The sequence below is a fragment of the Dama dama genome, chromosome X, assembly GCF_033118175.1.
Source record: "Dama dama isolate Ldn47 chromosome X, ASM3311817v1, whole genome shotgun sequence".
Classification (NCBI taxonomy): domain Eukaryota; kingdom Metazoa; phylum Chordata; class Mammalia; order Artiodactyla; family Cervidae; genus Dama; species Dama dama.
The window spans coordinates 39,873,350-39,891,828 of record NC_083714.1 but is presented as its reverse complement, the minus strand read 5'-3'; the positions used below and the strand labels follow the sequence as shown (position 1 = coordinate 39,891,828).

At 40.4% G+C, this 18,479-nt stretch overlaps 1 protein-coding gene and 1 pseudogene across 1 annotated transcript in view; one reads left to right on the top strand and one right to left on the bottom strand.

Annotated features, from left to right (window-relative positions):
- ADGRG4 (adhesion G protein-coupled receptor G4) overlaps nt 1-16,181 on the bottom strand; it is a 111,078-nt gene extending 94,897 nt beyond the window's left edge. The window contains 1 exon segment of the mRNA XM_061137545.1: nt 16,112-16,181. Within this exon segment, the coding sequence (XP_060993528.1) occupies nt 16,112-16,181 (70 nt within the window).
- LOC133051513 (small ribosomal subunit protein eS6-like) lies at nt 5,592-6,347 on the top strand (annotated as a pseudogene).
- Nucleotides 16,182-18,479: the final 2,298 nt, after the last annotated feature.

Below are 18,479 nucleotides of genomic sequence, written 5' to 3'. Positions count from 1 at the left end.
TCTCACTGAGGCACTGACAGGGGCCTGAAGGATGGACAACCCTGGAGCCACAGGGCTTCTGTTTGCATTCAGGAGGGGTGCAGTGGCACTGCCCGGAGTGCAACCTGATTCCCTCCTACCATTTCTTCACTAAGAGGGCTGCAGCAGCTTTAAGAGGCTCAAGATGGCCATGGACCTGGTTACCATTGACTTTGGACTCAGACGACCTGGGTTGGAATCCCAGCTCTGACACTCTTCAGGTAGGTCACTTTGAGCAAGTAACCTAATCTCCCAATGCGTCAATGTTTGCTTCAGTAAAATGGGAATTTAGGGCCACAAAGTTGCATGAATGCACAACCCAGGGTCACCACCAAATAAGTCTCCTACCTATCAGCTTTACAAGATTGATTGAGGATTAAGTGAGATGATGTGTGTTCTCAAACATTACTGAAGGACATGTACATTGGTCCAGTCTTTCGGCAGGCAATTTGGCAGGATCTATGAAGGACAGAATAAAGGACAGAAATGGTATGGACCTAACAGAAGCAGAAGATATTAAGAAGAGGTGGAAAGAATACACAGAAGAACTATACAAAAAAGGTCTTCATGACCCAGATAATCACGATGGTATGATCACTCATCTAGAGCCAGACATCCAGGAGTGCGAAGTCAAGTGGACTTTAAGAAGCATCACTATGAACAAAGCTAGTGGAGGTGATGAAATTCCAGTGGAGCTATTTCAAATCCTAAAAGATGATGCTGTGAAAGTACTGCACTCAATATGCCAACAAATCTGGAAAACTCAGGTGTGGCCACAGGGCTGGAAAAGGTCAGTTTTCATTCCAATCCCAAAGAAAAGCAGTGCCAAAGAATGCTCAAACGACTGCACGATTGCACTCATCTCATATGTTAGCAAAATAATGCTCAAAATTCTCCAAGCCAGGCTTTAACAGTACGTGAACCATGAACTTCCAGATGTTCACGCTGGATTTAGAAAAGACAGAGGAACCAGAGATCAAATTGCCAATATCTGTTGGATCATCGAAAAAGCAAGAGAGTTGCAGAAAAACTTCTGCTTTATTGACTATGCCAAAGCCTTTGACTGTGTGGATCACAACAAACTGTGAAAAATTCTTCAAGAGATGGGAACACCAGACCAGCTGACCTGCCTCTTGAGAAATCTGTATGCAGTTTAAGAAGCAATAGTTAGAATTGGACATGGAACAACAGACTGGTTCCAAATCGGGAAAGGAGTACATCAAGGCTGTATATTGTCATCCTGTTTATTCAACTTCTATGAAGAGTACATCATGAGAAACGCTGGGCTGGAAGAAGAACAAGCTGGAATCAAGATTGCCAGGAGAAATATCAATAACCTCAGATATGCAGATGACACCACCCTTATGGCAGAAAGTGAAGAAGAATTAAAGAGCCTCTTGATAAAAGTGAAAGAGGAGAGTGAAAAAGTTGGCTTAAAACTCAACATGATCTGAGAAAACTAGGATCATGGCATCTGGTCCCATCACTTCATGGCAAAGAGATGGGGAAACAATGGAAACAGTGACAGATTTTATTTTGGGGAGCTCCAAAATCATTGCAGATGGTGACTGCAGCCATGAAAGTAGAAGACTCTTGCTCCTTGGAAGAAAAGCTATGACCAATCTAGACAGCATATTAAAAAGCAGGAACATTACTTTGCCAACAAAGGTCTGTCTAGTCAAGGCTATGGTTTTTCCAGTAGTCGTGTATGGATGTGAGAGTTGGACCATAAAGAAAGCTGAATGCCAAAGAATTGATGCTTTTGAACTGTGGTGTTGGAAAAGACTCTTGAGAGTCCCCTGGACTCCTTACAAGGAGACCCAACCAGTCCATCCTAAAGGAAGTCAGTCCTGAATATTCATTGGAAAGACTGATGCTGAAGCTGAAACTCCAGTACTTTCGCCACCTAATGGGAAGAACTGACTCATTTGAAAAGACCCTGATGCTGGGAAAGATTGAAGGTGGGAGGAGAAGGGGACAACAGAGGATGAGATGGTTGGATGGCATCACTGACTCAATGGACATGAGTTTGAGTAAACTCTGGGAGTTGGTGATGGACAGGGAGGCTTGGCGTGCTGCAGTCCATGGGGTCGCTAAGAGTTGGACATGACTGAGCGACTGAACTGAACTGAACAAGGATATTTATTGCAGCATTGTTTGTAATTGAGAAAAAAATAGGAAAATCTCTATGTCTACCAAAAAGTGACTAGATAATCGTCATCTGTATACAATGGAGTCATAAAACAAAGTAGATGTATAGAGTCGTGGAGAGATTCCCAAAGTTTACTATTATGTGAAATGGGAGTTACATAAATGGCGGAAAATATTATCTATGTGCCAGATCCTATTTCAAAAATAAGAGAAAAGTGTGTGTGCTGGCAAACACTAGAAAAAATCTGAAAGAATATATACCAAACAGATAAGAATGAGTATCTTTAGGTTTGAGGGTTTAGGGGAATTTTTACTTTCTCTGTTATTTATTTCAATGTTTGCGATCTTTATAAATAAAGTGTTACATTTCTAATCAGAAAAAAAGATGGATGTGTGGATAAATGATAGATAGATAGAAACCACTTGTGGCCATACTTGGGGTTCTGCAGATAGAGGTAACTTCTGCTTGTGTGTGTGTGTTAGTCACTCAGTCATGTCCGACTCTTTGTGTCCCCATGGACTGTAGCCTGCAAGGCTCCTCTGTCCATGGAATTCTCCAGTCCACAATACTGGAGTGGATTGCCATTTCCTTTTCCAGGGGATCTTCCCAACCCAGGGATTGAAGCCGAGTCTCCTGCATTGCAGGCAGAATCTTTACCATCTGGGCTACTTTGAGCAGAAATGTGGTATAGTGAAATCCATAAAGGCTAGATTCAAGCCCCAGTTTTAACCCTTCCCTAGCTGCACGAACATGGGAAATGAATGCAGGTAAAAGCATTCAAATATTTTAAAATGTCTTACTAAAGTATAGTTGATTTACAATGTTGTTTAGCTTCAGGTGCACAGCAAAGGGATTCAGATACATATATATATATAGAACTGAATACACACACACACATTCTTTTCCAGATTTTTTTCCATTATAGATTATTATAAGACATTGAATATAATTCCCTGTGCTATATGGTTATCTATGCTGCATATAATAGTGTATATATAGTGTGTACATGTTATTCCTAAATTCCTAATTTATCCCTCTCCCATGTGAAAGCTTTTAAGACAGTATCTGGCACATAGTGAGCACTATATGAATGTTAAATAAACTAACATCACTTCTCTATGTCTCGTTCCTCCATGGTAAAACAGGAGGAATAATGACCTACCTTGGAGGGATGTTATGAAAGTAGATGCACAAAACCACAATGAGGTACCATTACATACCAGTCAGGATGGCTGCTATCCAAAAGTCTACAAGCAATAAATGCTGGAGAGGGTGTGGAGAAAAGGGAACCCTCTTACACTGTTGGTGGGAATGCAAACTAGTACAGCCACTATGGAGAACAGTGTGGAGATTCCTTAAAAAACTGGAAATAGAACTGCCATATGACCCAGCAATCCCACTGCTGGGCATACACACCGAGGAAACTAGATCTGAAAGAGGTACATGCACCCCAATGTTCATCGCAGCACTGTTTATAATTGCCAGGACATAGAAGCAACCTAGATGCCCATCAGCAGACGAATGGATAAGGAAGCTATGGTACATATACACAATGGAATATTACCCAGCCATTAAAAAGAATTCATTTGAATCAGTTCTAACTAGATGGATGAAACTGGAGGCCATTATACAGAGTGAAGTAAGCCAGAAAGAAAAACACCGATACAGTATACTAACACATATATACGGAATTTAAAAAGATGGTAAAGATAATCCCATATGCAGGACAGAAAAAGAGACACAGATGTACAGAACAGACTTTTGGACTCTGTGGGAGAAGGTGAGGGTGGGATGTTCTGAGAGAACAGCACTGAAATAAGTATACTATCAAGGGAGAAACAGATCACCAGCCCAGGTTGGATGCATGAGACAAGTGCTCAGGGCTGATGCACTGGGAAGACCCAGAGGGATTGGGATGGGGAGGGAGGTGGGAGGGGGGATCGGGATGGGGAACACATGTAAATCCATGGCTGATTCATGTCAATGTATGGCAAAAACCACTACAATATTGTAAAGTAATTAGCCTCCAACTAATAAAACTAAATGAAAAAAAAAGAGAAAGTAGATGCAATAAGTAACAAGTTCAGGCAATAACTAACGCTTCAGTCACATATGTGAGAAAGTTGATAAACTGTAAAGCCCCATGTAAATGTCAGCTGCCCTGTTTGCCATTGTTATCATGAGAGGTCTCTTCTCCCACCAGCTCTTTCACGCCCTCACACATGCAAGCACATCCACACTGAGCCCTTTCTGCAGCCTCCACGCCCCAAGTAGGGCTCCAAGGAGGCCGGGCTCTGATGAGATGGGACAGGAGCTTTGTCCTTCTGTTTGGCCAGCCAACCAGCATTCTCTGCTGGGCCTCTCCAGTGCCTGCTTCAAAGCCACTTGTGTCTTTGCATATGATTAAACTATCCACTGCAGATGTCTGCTTGGATGCTGCCATCTGTTCCCTGGCAATTTTCAAGTTCAAATTGCATGATTGCTCCCCTGAAGTGTGTTCTCTCTTGATTTGGCTCCTCTGTGTCTCTTCGCCTCTACCCTCTGTTTCCTTTTATTTTAAATTACATTTATTGTTTCTCCCACTTTAAAAAAAGAAGTGTTTTTTCCATTATAAAAGTGATACTGTACATGCTTTTTAAAAGAAAAAAATGGGAAGTATTAGAAAGTAAAAAGATAACAAAGTCAGCCAGTGTCCCACCACCCAGAGACAACCACTGTAAACATTTTACAATATTTGCTTTGTTCCATACATGGTTTTTGCTTGTTTCTTTGTTACTGAGAACATATTGTGTGAAAAATGTGGTGCCCTGCTTTCCTCACTTAACATTATGACATATGTGTTCTCCATGTTAGGAAAACCCTATCATAAACCTCATTTCAGTGACAAAGTTACAGCCACCAGGAGTACCAGGCACCATTGTATTTGTTTTGATAAAACACATATAACATAAAATTCACCATTTTACTCATTTTAAAGTGTACAATTCAGTGACATTTAATATATTCACAATGGTGTACAAACATCTCTATTATCTATTTCCAGAACTTTTCATCACTCCCAAAGGAAACCCTGTACCAGTTAAGCAGTAACTCTCCTCAGCTTGGCCCCTGGCAACCACTAATCTGCTTTCTGTCTCTGTGGATTTGCTTATTCTAGACAGTTCATACAAATGAAATCATACAATGTGGCTTTTTGTGTCTGGCTTATTTCACTTAGCATAATGTCTTAAAGGTTCATCCATGTCATAGCATGTGTCAGTACTTCATTCTTTTATATGGCTGAATAATATTCCATTGTATGGGTATACCACATTTTAAAAATTAATCTATTAATGGGGCATCTGCACATCTCGTGAGAACTGGAAGAGCCTGGGCTAAGCAAAAGTTGGGTCTCTTTTTCGTGGTGCCTCGGAGCCTGTTGGCTGCTTCAGAATGAAGCTGAGCATCTCTTTCCCGGCCACTGGCTGCCAGAAGCTCATTGAAGTGGACGATGAACAAAAACTTCGTACCTTCTACAAGAAGCGTATGGCCACAGAAGTTGCTGCTGACATTCTGGGTGAAGAATGGAAGGGTTACGTGGTCCGAATCAGTGGTGGGAACGATAAGCAGGGTTTCCCCATGAAGCAGGGTGTCTTGACCCATGGCCGAGTTTGCCTGCTACTGAGTAAGGGGCATACCAAGGAGGACTGGAGAGACAAAGTGCAAATCTGTACGGGGTTGCATTGTGGATGCCAATCTGAGTGTTCTCAATTTGGTCATCGTGAAAAAAGGGGAGAAGGATATTCCTGGACTCACTGATACTACAGTGCCTCGTCGCCTGGGTCCCAAAAGAGCTAGCAGAATCCGCAAACTTTTCAGTCTCTCTAAAGAAGATGATGTCCGCCAGTATGTTGTGTGAAAGCCCCTAAACAAAGACAGTAAGAAACCTAGGACTAAAGCACCCAAGATTCAGCGTCTCGTGATTCCACGAGTTCTGCAACACAAACGCCGACGTATTGCTCTGAAGAAACAGCGTACTAAGAAAAACAAAGAAGAGGCTGCAGAATATGCTAAACTTTTGGCCAAGAGAATGAGGGAGGCCAAAGAAAAACAGCAGGAACAGACTGCCAAGAGACAGAGGCTGTCCTCTCTGAGAGCTTCTACTTCTAAGACTGAGTCCAGTCAAAAATGAGATGTTCTAAGAGTAACAAATAAATAAGATCAGACATAAAAAAAATCTATTAATGGATATTTGGGTTGTTTCTACCTTTTGGCTATTATGAATAGTGCTGCTATGAACTTTCATGCTATTTGTTGTGCTTGAACATGTTTTCATTGCTTTTGTGTGTATACCTAGGAGTGGGTCATATAGTAATTTTATGTTTAACTTACTGAGTAACAGCCAAACTGTTTTCCACCGGCAATCTATGAGGGTTCCAACTTTACCTCCTTGCCAACCATTGTTTTCTGGGGTTTAAAAAATACTATAGCCATCCGACAGGGTGTGAGTGGCATCTCATTGTGAGTTTGATTTGCATTTCCCTAACGACTAATGCGGAGAAGGCAATGGCACCCCACTCCAGTACTCTTGCCTGGAAAATCCCATGGATGGAGGAGCCTGGTGGGCTGCAGTCCATGGGGTCACTAAGAGTTGGACACAACTGAGCGACTTCACTTTCACTTTTCATTTTCATGCATTGGAGAAGGAAATGACAACCCACTCCAATGTTCTTGCCTAGAGAATCCCAGGGACGGGGGAGCCTGGTGGGTTGCTGTCTACGGGGTTGCATAGAGTCGGACACTACTGAAGTGACTTAGCAGCAGCAGCAGCAGCAGCAACGACTAATGATATTGACCATCTTTTCATGTGTTTGTTGGCTATTTACATATCTTCTTTGGCGAAAAGTCTATTGAAGTCCATTGCCCATTTTTAAAAATGGGTTGTCTTTTTATTGTTGAGTTATAAGCACTCTTAATGTATTCTGTGTACTAGGACCTTATGAAATATGTTGAAATAGATGACCTGCATATATTTCCCCTTCTGTAGGCTCTTTTTTTCTTCTTCTTTTCTTTTTTGGCCATGCCATGGAGCATGTAGGATCTTAGTTCCCCAACTAGGGATAGAACTCATGTCCCCTGCAACAAAATTGCAGAGTCCTAACCACAGAACTGCCAGGGGCTTCCCGGGTGGTGCTAGAGGTAAAAAATCTGCCTGCCAATGCAGGAGATGCAAGAGATGCAGGTTCAGTTCCTGGGTTAGGAAGATCCCCTGGAGGAGGACATGGCAACCCACTCCAGTATTCTTGCCTGGAAAATTCCATGGATAGAGGAGCCTGGAAGGCTACAGTCCATGGGATTGCCAAGAGTCAAATACTGAACACAGCACAGCAACCACTGAACTGCCAGGGAAGTCCCTGTGGGCTGTCTTTTAACTTTCTTGATAATGTCTTTTGATGCACTAAAGATTTTAATTTTGATGAAGTATAATTTACCTATTTTTCTTTTGTTCTTGTTCTTTTGGTGTCATTTCTAAAAATCTACTGTCAAATCTACTCCAAGGTCATGATGATTTACCTCTATGCTCTCTAATAAAAATTTTATAGTTGTAGTTCTTATATTTAGCTCTTTCATCCATGTTAATTTTTGTATATGGTATGAACTTTATTCTTTTACCTGTGTTTACATGTATTTTTATGTATACAATAGATATATGTTTGTATATCCAGTTTTCCCATCACTTTTTGTTGAAGATTACTTTTCCTCATTGAATGGTCTTGGTACCCTTGAGACCATTCAATGAGGAAAAAGTAATAAATTGACCAGATGTGTATGGGTTTCTTTCTGGATTCTAATTCTGTTCCATTAATCCATGTCTATCCTTATGCCAATAAGGTATTGTTTTGATCATTGTAGCTTTGTAATAAGCTTTTAAATCAGGAGGTATGAGTCTTCTAATTTTGTTCTTTTTCAAGGGTGTGTTGCCTATTTAGTGCTCCTTGCAACTCCATATGAATTGTGGGATCTGTTATTCCATATTTGTAAAAAAAGAGCATTGGAAGTTTGATAGGGTTTGCATTGAATCTAGAGATCTCTTTGGGGTATATGCTATCTTAATATTAAATCTATAAACATGGGAGCTTTTCCATTTATTTAGGTCTTCTTTATTTTAGCAATGTTTGTGGTTTAAGTGTAGAAATCTTTCACCTACTTGGTTAAATTTATTCCTAGGCATTTTATTCTTTTAGATAGTATTGTAAACAAAATTGTTTTCCTAATTTCATTTCAGATGCTCATTGCTAGTGCATAGAAATATGACTAATTTGTGTATGTTGATATTGTATCCTGCAACTTTGCTGAGTATCTTTGCTAACTTAAATATCCTTTTTTTTTTTATTCCTGAGGATGTTCTTTATGTAAGATTATACTATCTGTGAATATAGTTTTACTTTTTCTTTCCAGTTTGGATGTCTTGTTTCTTTTTCTTGCCCAATTGCTTTGACTAGAACTTCCAGAATAATATTGAATAGAAGTGGTGAAAATGGATATTCTAGTATTGTTCCTCATCTAAAGAAAAAGCTTTCAGTTTTTCACCATTAAAAATTATGTTCACTATGGGGTTTTCATAGATGCCCTTTACAAGTTGAGGAAGTTATGTCCTATTTCTAGTGTGTTGAATGCTTTTATCGTGAAAGGGTGTTGGATTTTTTCAAATACTTTTTCTACATCAATTAATATGATCATGTGTCTTTTCCCTTCAATCTATTCATGCAGTGTATTGTACTGATATGTTAATTTTATATGTTGAACCACCTTTGCATTCCTGACATAAATTCCACTTGTCAGGGTAGATAATCCTCTTAATATGCAACTGGATTTTGTCTGTTAGTATTTTGTTAAGAATTTTTGCATCTGAGACAGGGTGCTCAGGGCCGGAGCACTGGGATGACCCTGAGGGATGGGATGGAGAGGGAGGTGGGAGGGGGGTTCAGGATGGGGAACACATGTACACCCAGGGCTGATTCATGTCAGTGTGTGGCAAAAACCACTACAATACTGTAAAGTAATTAGCCTCCAATTAAAATAAATTAATTAATTAAAAAAAGAATTTTTGCATCAAAATTCATATGGGATATTGATCTGTATTTTCTTTTCTCAGGATGTCTTTATCTATCAGCTACCATTTTAAAACTCTCTAGCAGAGTGATATAGCAAGATCATGCCCCAGGTCTTTCTCTAGCAGAGCCTGAGGGAAAATAATATTCTTGCCACAATAGTTATTCAGTATGTAATTTTGTTTTTTGCTAAATTCCAAAGCTTGGCCTGATGATGCCAAGTTTAAGCAATTTTTAAGCAGAATTGAATTCACTGAGCACTAAACAATGCCAGTTTCCCCCAGAATGCTCCTGCTTTTTATTATCTGATTTTCAGAGCAGTGGTATAACTGGAGCCTTGGCCCCTACTGCCAGTTTCCAGTGCCCAGCATAATGATTGGCACATAGTAGGTCCTTTATTGCTATATACTGAATATAATGGTTGTGCCCTGTATTAGGGCACTGAGTTGGAAGCTAACAAGTGGGTAGATGGAGGGCTGTCCATTGTGCAAAAGTTATCAGCGATGTGGGTGAAGCATCTGTCATAGGATGACAAATTCTGAACTACAAACTGAACTTGTGTGCCCTGCCCTCTGTTTTAGAAAATCTTTGGCAAAATATCAGGAGAGAATTCACTCTCCCTATCAGACCCCAAAAGTAACGAACACATTCATTGTAAAAGTCAGTGAGGGAATTCTTTGGCAGACCAGTGGTTAGGACTTGGCGCTGTCACTGCTGTGACCCAGGTTTAATCCCTGGTCGAGGAACTAAGGTTCTGCAAGTAGCACAGCCAAAAATAAATAGATGATAGATAGATAGACAAATTTTAAAAAATAAAATAAGTAAAAGACAGTGAATAAAAATTCTAGGGACTTTCCTGGTGGTCCAGTGATTGAGAATCCACACTTCCACTGCAGGGGGCACGGGTTAGACCCTGCGTTGAGGAACAGGACCCTACATGCCATGTGGCCACACACACAAAAAATTAGAACCCTAAGAGGTAGATAATCAGAATGATTTTTTTCAGCAAAGTCCCTTTGTTTTCTGAAGACAGGATAAGTAATCATCAGATATATTCTATAGTTGCTTTCCTGTCCTCTCTTGGTAAAGATTCTCCTTGAACTGTTAAAGTGTTTCTAAGGTTAGGGGACTGAGATTTCAGGAACACTGCTCTGCACCATCTTAGGAGGAGTGAACAAATGGGGTTCCTCCCTGGCTAGGCACTGTGGGCATGACCTGGTCACTGTTTATCCCCCATAAAAAAACTTGCTTTCCTCTACGCAAGAGTTCTGATCCAGAGACCCTGACCGAGTGTCTGAGTGGAATAAGTTGCCAGGGAGCTGTAAGCAAAGTACCATAAACAACAGAAATGTATTGTCTCACAGTTCCGGAGGCTAGAAGTCTGAGGTCAAAGTGTAGGCAGGGTCGTTTCCTTCTGAGGCCCCTGAGGGAAAAATCTCTTCCTGGCCTCTCTCCTAGTTTCTGGTGGTTTACTGGCAATATGGGGTGTTCCGTGGCTTCTGCTGCATCACCCTAATTTCTGCCTTTATCCTCTCATGGCTTTCTTCTTGTGTGCCTGTCTGTGTCCAAATGTCCCCTTTGTATAAGGACCACCAGTCATATTGGATTAGGGGTCCATACTACTACAGTATAACTTCATCTTTTTAATAATGTACTAATTACGTTTGTAATGACCCTATTTCCAAACATGGTCACATTCTCAGGTGCTGAGGGTTAAGACTTCAACATATGAATTGTGGGAGGGATACAATTCAACTCATAATACTGTGTAAGTTTCAAAGCCCAGCTAACCACCTGGCAATACCTCCTGTCCAGGGAGGGGCAGGAATCAGAGCTGATTTGAGGGAAGGGGCTCCCTAGAGTTGTTGGTTGTACCAATCCTGTAAAGAATCTGCCAATTCTGAAGGTAAATATTCTGCCAAGGGTATACCATGCCTGCCTCAATGAAGGAAATGTCATTACTCATAAAAGGGCTCTTCTGGCTCTCAGTACACAAATCTTTGCAAAATAATATCCAAGAGCATTGAAAAATTTAGTAGCCCAGCCTTGGCTGTTTAAGTAGATACAGTAGATACATGCTGGATACTGGGGAGCTCCATGACCCACATCACTGTGGCCATCATGTAGACAACCATCCACATGATGATGGCTACTGCCATCTACTACCTATACTTCCCTCTGGTCTTGTGAGCAACCAACTATTCTTTAGATAAACCCTTGTACACTGTTTATGAGATTGCAAATTGGTGCAGTCACTATGGAAAACAGTGTGGAGCTCCTCAAAAAACTAAAAATAGAGTTACCATATGACCCAGCAATTCCACCATCTGGTATATATTTGGAAAAAATGAAAACACTGATTAGAAAAGATACATGCACCCAGTGATCAAAGTAGCACTATTCACATAGCCAAAATATGGAAGGAACCTAAGTGTCCACTGACAGATGAACAGATAAAGAAGATGTGGTACTTATGGTACTATTTCCAAACTGAACCTTAATACTGATACAGCTTAATAAGGCAAAGGTATCCTGACAATGTTGGTATTACTAATATTTTGATATTATTGACAATAATATTTTATATAAGTATTAACATTTTTTAAAAGATGTATATATATACACTCATATACACACAATGGAATATTATGCATCCATAAAAAGAATGAAATTCAGCCACTTGCAGCAGCTCAGATGGACCTAGAGAATATTATGTTTAGTGAAATAAGTCAGACAGAGAGAGATACAGTATGATATCATTTATACATGGACTCTAAAAAGTAACACAAATGAATGTATATGCAAAACAGACTCATAGATATAGGAAATAGACAAGCAGTGGAGGAAGGGATAATATAGGAGTAGGGTATTAATTACATATTATTATGTACAAAATAAGCTATAAGGATATATTATATAGCACAGGCAATTCAAGTCATTATCTTGTAATAACTCTTAATGGATTATAATCTGTAAAAATATTGTCACTATGCTGTACAGCTGAAACTAATATAATATTGTAAATCAATTATACTTCAATAAATTTTAACTAATTAAAACAGATGGTATACTAACCTGGAACTTTACATATAGAAAAAAATTTCCTACCATCAATGAATAAATTTGCCCCCTACAAATGTAAAAACAAAAATGAAAAAAACAGATCTTCCATATATAGAAGCATCCAACTTTGAGCCTCATTTCTCTCACCAGTCCAGTCACAGAGTTATCCAACATGGCCTCTCCTCCAGACCATGTATGTGGCTTGCCAAGAGGCAGAGGAATCACCTTCACAAAGGTAATGAGATTGTCCCTTCAAATCTTGCATCCAAGGCCCAGTCTCACTCAACAAAATAGATATTCTTATTCATAAAGCCAGAAGCATCCTGGAACATTCATTTACTCAACAATGATGGTCATTGAGCCCTGATTATGTGGCAGTGTTGGAATACAGTGATAGAGTGAACACATTGTCCACACCAAGTTCCTGGCCTTAACATTCCAGAGAGAGAGAGACAATCACTCAACAAGAGAATTATGAACTCTAAACTGTGCTCTGAAGGAAATTAAAAGGCTGATGAGCTAGAAAGTGGGGGAGGGTGGATCAGGAATGCTTACATTCAATCAGACAGTTAAGGATGACCTCTCTGAAGAAGAGTCACGTTAGTCCTAGGAGATGAAAAAGAGCTAGGGTTACAAAGATGTGAAGTAAGAGCGACCCAGACATGGGTAATAGTATGTGCAAAGGCCTTGAGATGGGACTGTGCTGGCCACACTCGAGGACTAGGAAGGTGTGTCTGGAGTGAGAGAGAGGAAGTGTGGTAGGAAATGAGGCCCAAGAGGCACTGGGAAACCAGACCATGCAGCGCTCTTTAGGGCTAATTACAAGAGTATCCTAATTGTGATGGAGATGGACTGACAAGTTTTGAGTAAAAGAGTGACTGACTTAGTACTTTAAAGGCTTTCTCTGATTGCTCTGTTGAGAACAGGCTATCAAAGAGCAAAAGTAAAAGCTGGGACCGACAAGTCCATTCCCTGTGTCTGCGTCTCTATTCCTGCCCTGAAAATAGATAGCTAGTGGGAAACAGCTGGACAGCACAGGGAGCTCAGCTGTGATGACCTAGAAGGGTGGGATGGGGGATGGTGGGAGGGAGGTTCAGGAGGGAGGGGATATATGTACACTTATGGCAGATTCACTTCGTTGTACAGCACAAACTAATACAACATGGGAAAGCAATTATACTCCAATTTTAAAAAAATAAAAAATTGTTTTTAAAAAGCAGGGAGCCCAGCAGCTATTTCTGCGTTATTCTTTCCCTTCTCTTTCCCCTTTCCCCTCCATTCTGCAGCCATTCGGTTCCTGACCTCAATCTTCACTCCCTCCTTGCTGGCGCTGCTCTCACCCTTTAGGGCTTATGACAGATTTGATTTCTTCTTCTTGACCCTTGATATTCTCTCTGTGGATGTGGTTTTCCTCCATACTCTGGCCTCATCCAGTGATGGCATCTGAATCACCTTCTGCCCGATCTAGGCTTGACCTCACCCTGTCTCTCACGAAGACCCTCACAGTCGGGAAGCTGGAGACTCATCTGAAGTCCGATGGGGAATGAACCTGAGTTACACCACTGTTTCAAGAACCGATTTTTTCCCCAGGAAAAAATGATGAATTTCTCACCAATTGAAGGACAATGAAAACTAATTGTTGGATAACCTAAAAGAAACATTGTCTTCTTTTTTTTTTAATATTGTAGTGGTTTTAGTCATACATTGACATGAATCAGCCATGGATTTACATGTATTCCCCATCCCGATTCCCCCTCCCACCTCCCTCTCTACCCGAACCCTCTGGGTCTTCCCAGTGCACCAGGCCCGAGGGCTTGTCTCATGTATCCAATCTGGGCTGGTGATCTGTTTCACCCTAGATAATATACATGTTTGAGGTACCATTACACGCCAGTCAGGATGGCTGCTATCCAAAAGTCTACAAGCAATAAATGCTGGAGAGGGTGTGGAGAAAAGGGAACCCTCTTACACTGTTGGTGGGAATGCAAACTAGTACAGCCGCTATGGAAAACAGTGTGGAGATTTCTTAAAAAACTGGAAATAGAACTGCCATATGACCCAGCAATCCCACTCCAGGGCATACACACCGAGGAAACCAGATCTGAAAGAGACATGTGTACCCCAATGTTCATCGCAGCACTGTTTATAATAGCTAGGACATGGAAGCAACCTAGACGCCCATCAGCAGAAGAATGGATAAGGAAGCTGTGGTACATATACACCATGGAATATTACTCAGCCATTAAAAAGAATTCATTTGAACCAGTCCTAATGAGGTGGATGAAACTGGAGCCCATTATACAGAGTGAAGTAAGCTAGAAAGATAAAGACCAGTACAGTATACTAACACATATATATGGAATTTAGAAAGATGGTAATGATAACCCTATATGCAAAACAGAAAAAGAGACACAGATGTACAGAACAGACTTTTGGACTCTGTGGGAGAAGGCGAGGGTGGGATGTTTCGAGAGAAACATTGTCTTGATTCATGAATTTGAAGGTTTAAAATCAATACATCTATTGTAATTTTCATTGATTAATGACATTCCTCACAAAACCCATTCTAATCTTCAACTTTTTCTTCCATAACTTCACGAAAGACTTCTAGGTCCCTCTATTCCTAGATCCCTCTTTACCCACCACACACACAAAATCCACTTAGAGTTTGTGTCACACACACCACCACCATACAGGGGTTCAAAGTTTTATAATTTCAAACTGCATTAATTTATTAAATCAACAAATATGTACTGACTGCCTCAGCTGTGTGTCAAGACCTATGCTGGATGCTTTGGATAAAGAAACAAGACAAACATCCTGCCTTTGAGGAAACTGGGAAAAGATAAATCAACATCTTAGCAAGCAGTCAAGGCCAGGCGACCGAGTTGTCACTGTGACCCCTAGATCCAATTTCAAGCTTCATTATGAGAAACAGAGTTTCCCATCAGGCCCTGCACACAGTCAGTGTTTGTTGCTGATGGTGACGATGATTTGGTATTTTTCCAGAAGATTGGCTCTCAAATCTGGGGGCCATTCCAATTAAACCCGAAGTATATTTCATCAAGGAATTGTCACTCATTGGCATGTATGGCCTTTTAGCTAAAGACTGATGTGCTAAATGAGCAATGTTATCTTACTGAATTCACTTAACATGGATGACATTGCAGTCTTCCAGAACGATCTCATTCTTAAGTCTCCAAATTACCAGCTACTGCAGTTCAACTGTCTCAATCATCTATTTGCTGCAGAATAGAAATAAAGACAGAATATATCTCTGTTCTGATCACAGTCTAGTCAAGAGTTGGGCCTCCTGGATCAGATACATGTTCCTCACCATGAATCAGTGACCAGCTTTTGGCACACCTCAACTTTCCCATGTGTATTCTATGATTGTTGCTACATATAATAAAAGAGATAGGAAGATGACATCATAATGCTTCAGGGAGCTTTAAATAAAGCATTATGCATAAAAGAAAACAGTCTAAAAGTAAAACCAAAACTTCAGTTCGGTGCGGATTGGCCCCCAAATGGCATTTCAGAGTTTCATTACGAAATGTCAAAGACAGCAGTAGTCCAAGCTGTTGTCTACTTGAGGCCAGTTCTCCATCCATCACAGGTAATCCTGAGTGAGCGGATTCACTTGCTGAAGCTCCAACTTGTCCTATAGCCATATGAACCAACAGGAAGCCGTTAAGAGGCAACCCAACAATTTGTCAAATACTTTATTTCGATAACCTACTGTCCACGAGATATTGAAAGAGTCCATAAGAATACATTTTCTTACCTGAGAGAAAGATAAAACTCGACATGAGAATGGTTCCATAAAGCTTCTGATATATAATGTGTTCTTTCATTGTTTAAACCTGCAATCAAAAAACCAGAAATAAGCTGAGCTCAGAGTCAGAACAAATGATTTCCAAGCACATGTGACTATACTTGTCCTTCGCATCCCACACAAGACTTTGCCTATTGCTCAAAGCCAACATTTGTTGTTGCTGTCTAGTCACTCAGTCGTGTCTAACTCTTGTGACCCCATGGACTGTAGCCCACTGGGTTCCTCTGTCCATGGGATTTCCCAGGCAAGAATACTGGAGTAGGTTGCCATTTCCTTCTCAAGGATCCCGCCCCAGGAATCGAACCTGCATCTCCTGCATTGGCGGGAGAGTTCTTTACCACTGGGCCACTAGGGAAACCCAAAACTGACATAGTCAGCCACAATATAGACATTTGTCTGAGTTATGCAGCTTGGCTGCCACCTCATTGACTGATTTATTTGCATATCCACTTAACACATTTTATTGAGTGCCTACTATGTGTTGACACTGTGTTACACACTGGGAATACAGTGCTGAAAAGATAAGACAGAGATACCTGCTCTCATGGGGCAGATAGCCCAGAGGGGAACTCAGTCATTAAATGTATAATTACAAAAGGTGACATATTCAACCTTTTGTCTTTAAATCTCAGAAACTGTTTTTTTTTTAATTGGAGTATAATTGCTCTACAATGTTATTTTCTGCTATATAACAAAGTGAATCAACTATGCTGCTAAGTCACGTCAGTAGTGTCCGACTCTGTGCGACCCCATAGACGGCAGCCCACCAGGCTCCCATCCCTGGGATTCTCCAGGCAAGAATCAACTATATGTATACATATATCCCCTCCCTCTAGAGCCGCCCCCACCCTCCCCAGAGGTGATATATTCAACCTTAATGCACACAACTTCAACCCAATTTGCCGTTTTAGTGATCCTAAACTTTTTGGAGCAAGCATTATGCAAGATCTGATAGACAAAAGTAATTCATCAAATCATTGCTATTTCTAAAAGCACATCTGTTTAGAGAAGCCTGACTCTCTTCTTACGTTGACCCACCTTCTCTCCTTAAATAATCATAACTAAAGCTGCTTACTTGGGAAACATACTGGAAGTCCCCCTTGCTCCAACCGAAAGCGGTATTAAAACTACAAATCCTATGGAAACTATTACAGAAGCTTGGCAGTAAGGCACTGGTGGGTATTTTCTGATTTTAAATAAAATACACTTCTGAATGATTTACCACTGATTTTAACATTTTTTCTATAGAATAAGCCAGCAACATATTGTATTTCTTTCCACTTCTAAACAGGGTTTGGAGTGAATAGACTCACTTTATATTTAAAGTAACAGAAGCCAATTAGGAGACCGAATGAGCCTTGGGCGTGCTATGAGCACCAGCCATTAATAAAGCTCTTCATATTTACCAAGTGTGCTACTGCTCTTCTCATTAGAATAATAAGGGAATTTGTATGACTTGGATGGATTTTCTAAACTACAAGCTTAGAAGTAAGGGGCTGTCTAAATCTTTTATGACTTGAGAGATGAAATGCAGTTTAAATTTCCCATGCTGGAAGAGGATCCGACTGAGAATCCATAACTAGCTTTGAGACTGTATTGCTTATTGCCGTTCCTTCATTTTCCTGGGCCTCAGTTTCCTTATCTGTAAAAATGGAGATAATAATCTGCCTATTTCCCAGAGCTGCTACAAAAGAGGATCAAATGAGGTGATATTTCAAAGGCAGTTTTCAAAGTATAAAGTGCTATAGAAATGGATATGATTGCTATCTATAAAATGGAATTTTCAGCAGCAAACAATCCAATTTATACCTTCCTTGCATTTCCTCTAAACTTTTATAACAATTTCAAGGTATATTTCAGAAACTTACCTCGCACCCCATAAATAAACCATGGAACATTCATACTACAGAATACTATGCAGTCATTAAAAGGAATAAGGTAAGTCTCTATGTTTATTAGGCATGAAAGGTGGGTTGGAGGAGGGGGGCTGAGGACTGAGGATTTTTCCTTTGTATACCATACAATTCTGTACTGCTTGATTCTTTCATAATTAGCATACATTACCTATATAATTTTGAAAAGTGAAGGAAAGGAGAAAGAAAAGGAGGGAGGGAGAGAGGAAGGGAGGGGAAACAGGAAGGAAGGGGACCACAGAGATAGGAAGGAAGAATGGGAATGAAAGGGGTTTCTTGTATGCCTCATACCATTCTGTACTGTTTACAGTGATCCTGCATTACTTTCATATTTTTTTTTTAAAAGAAGGAAAGAAGGAAGAAAAGGGCAAGAGAGAAGAGAGGGTAGAAATGAAAGACTTTTA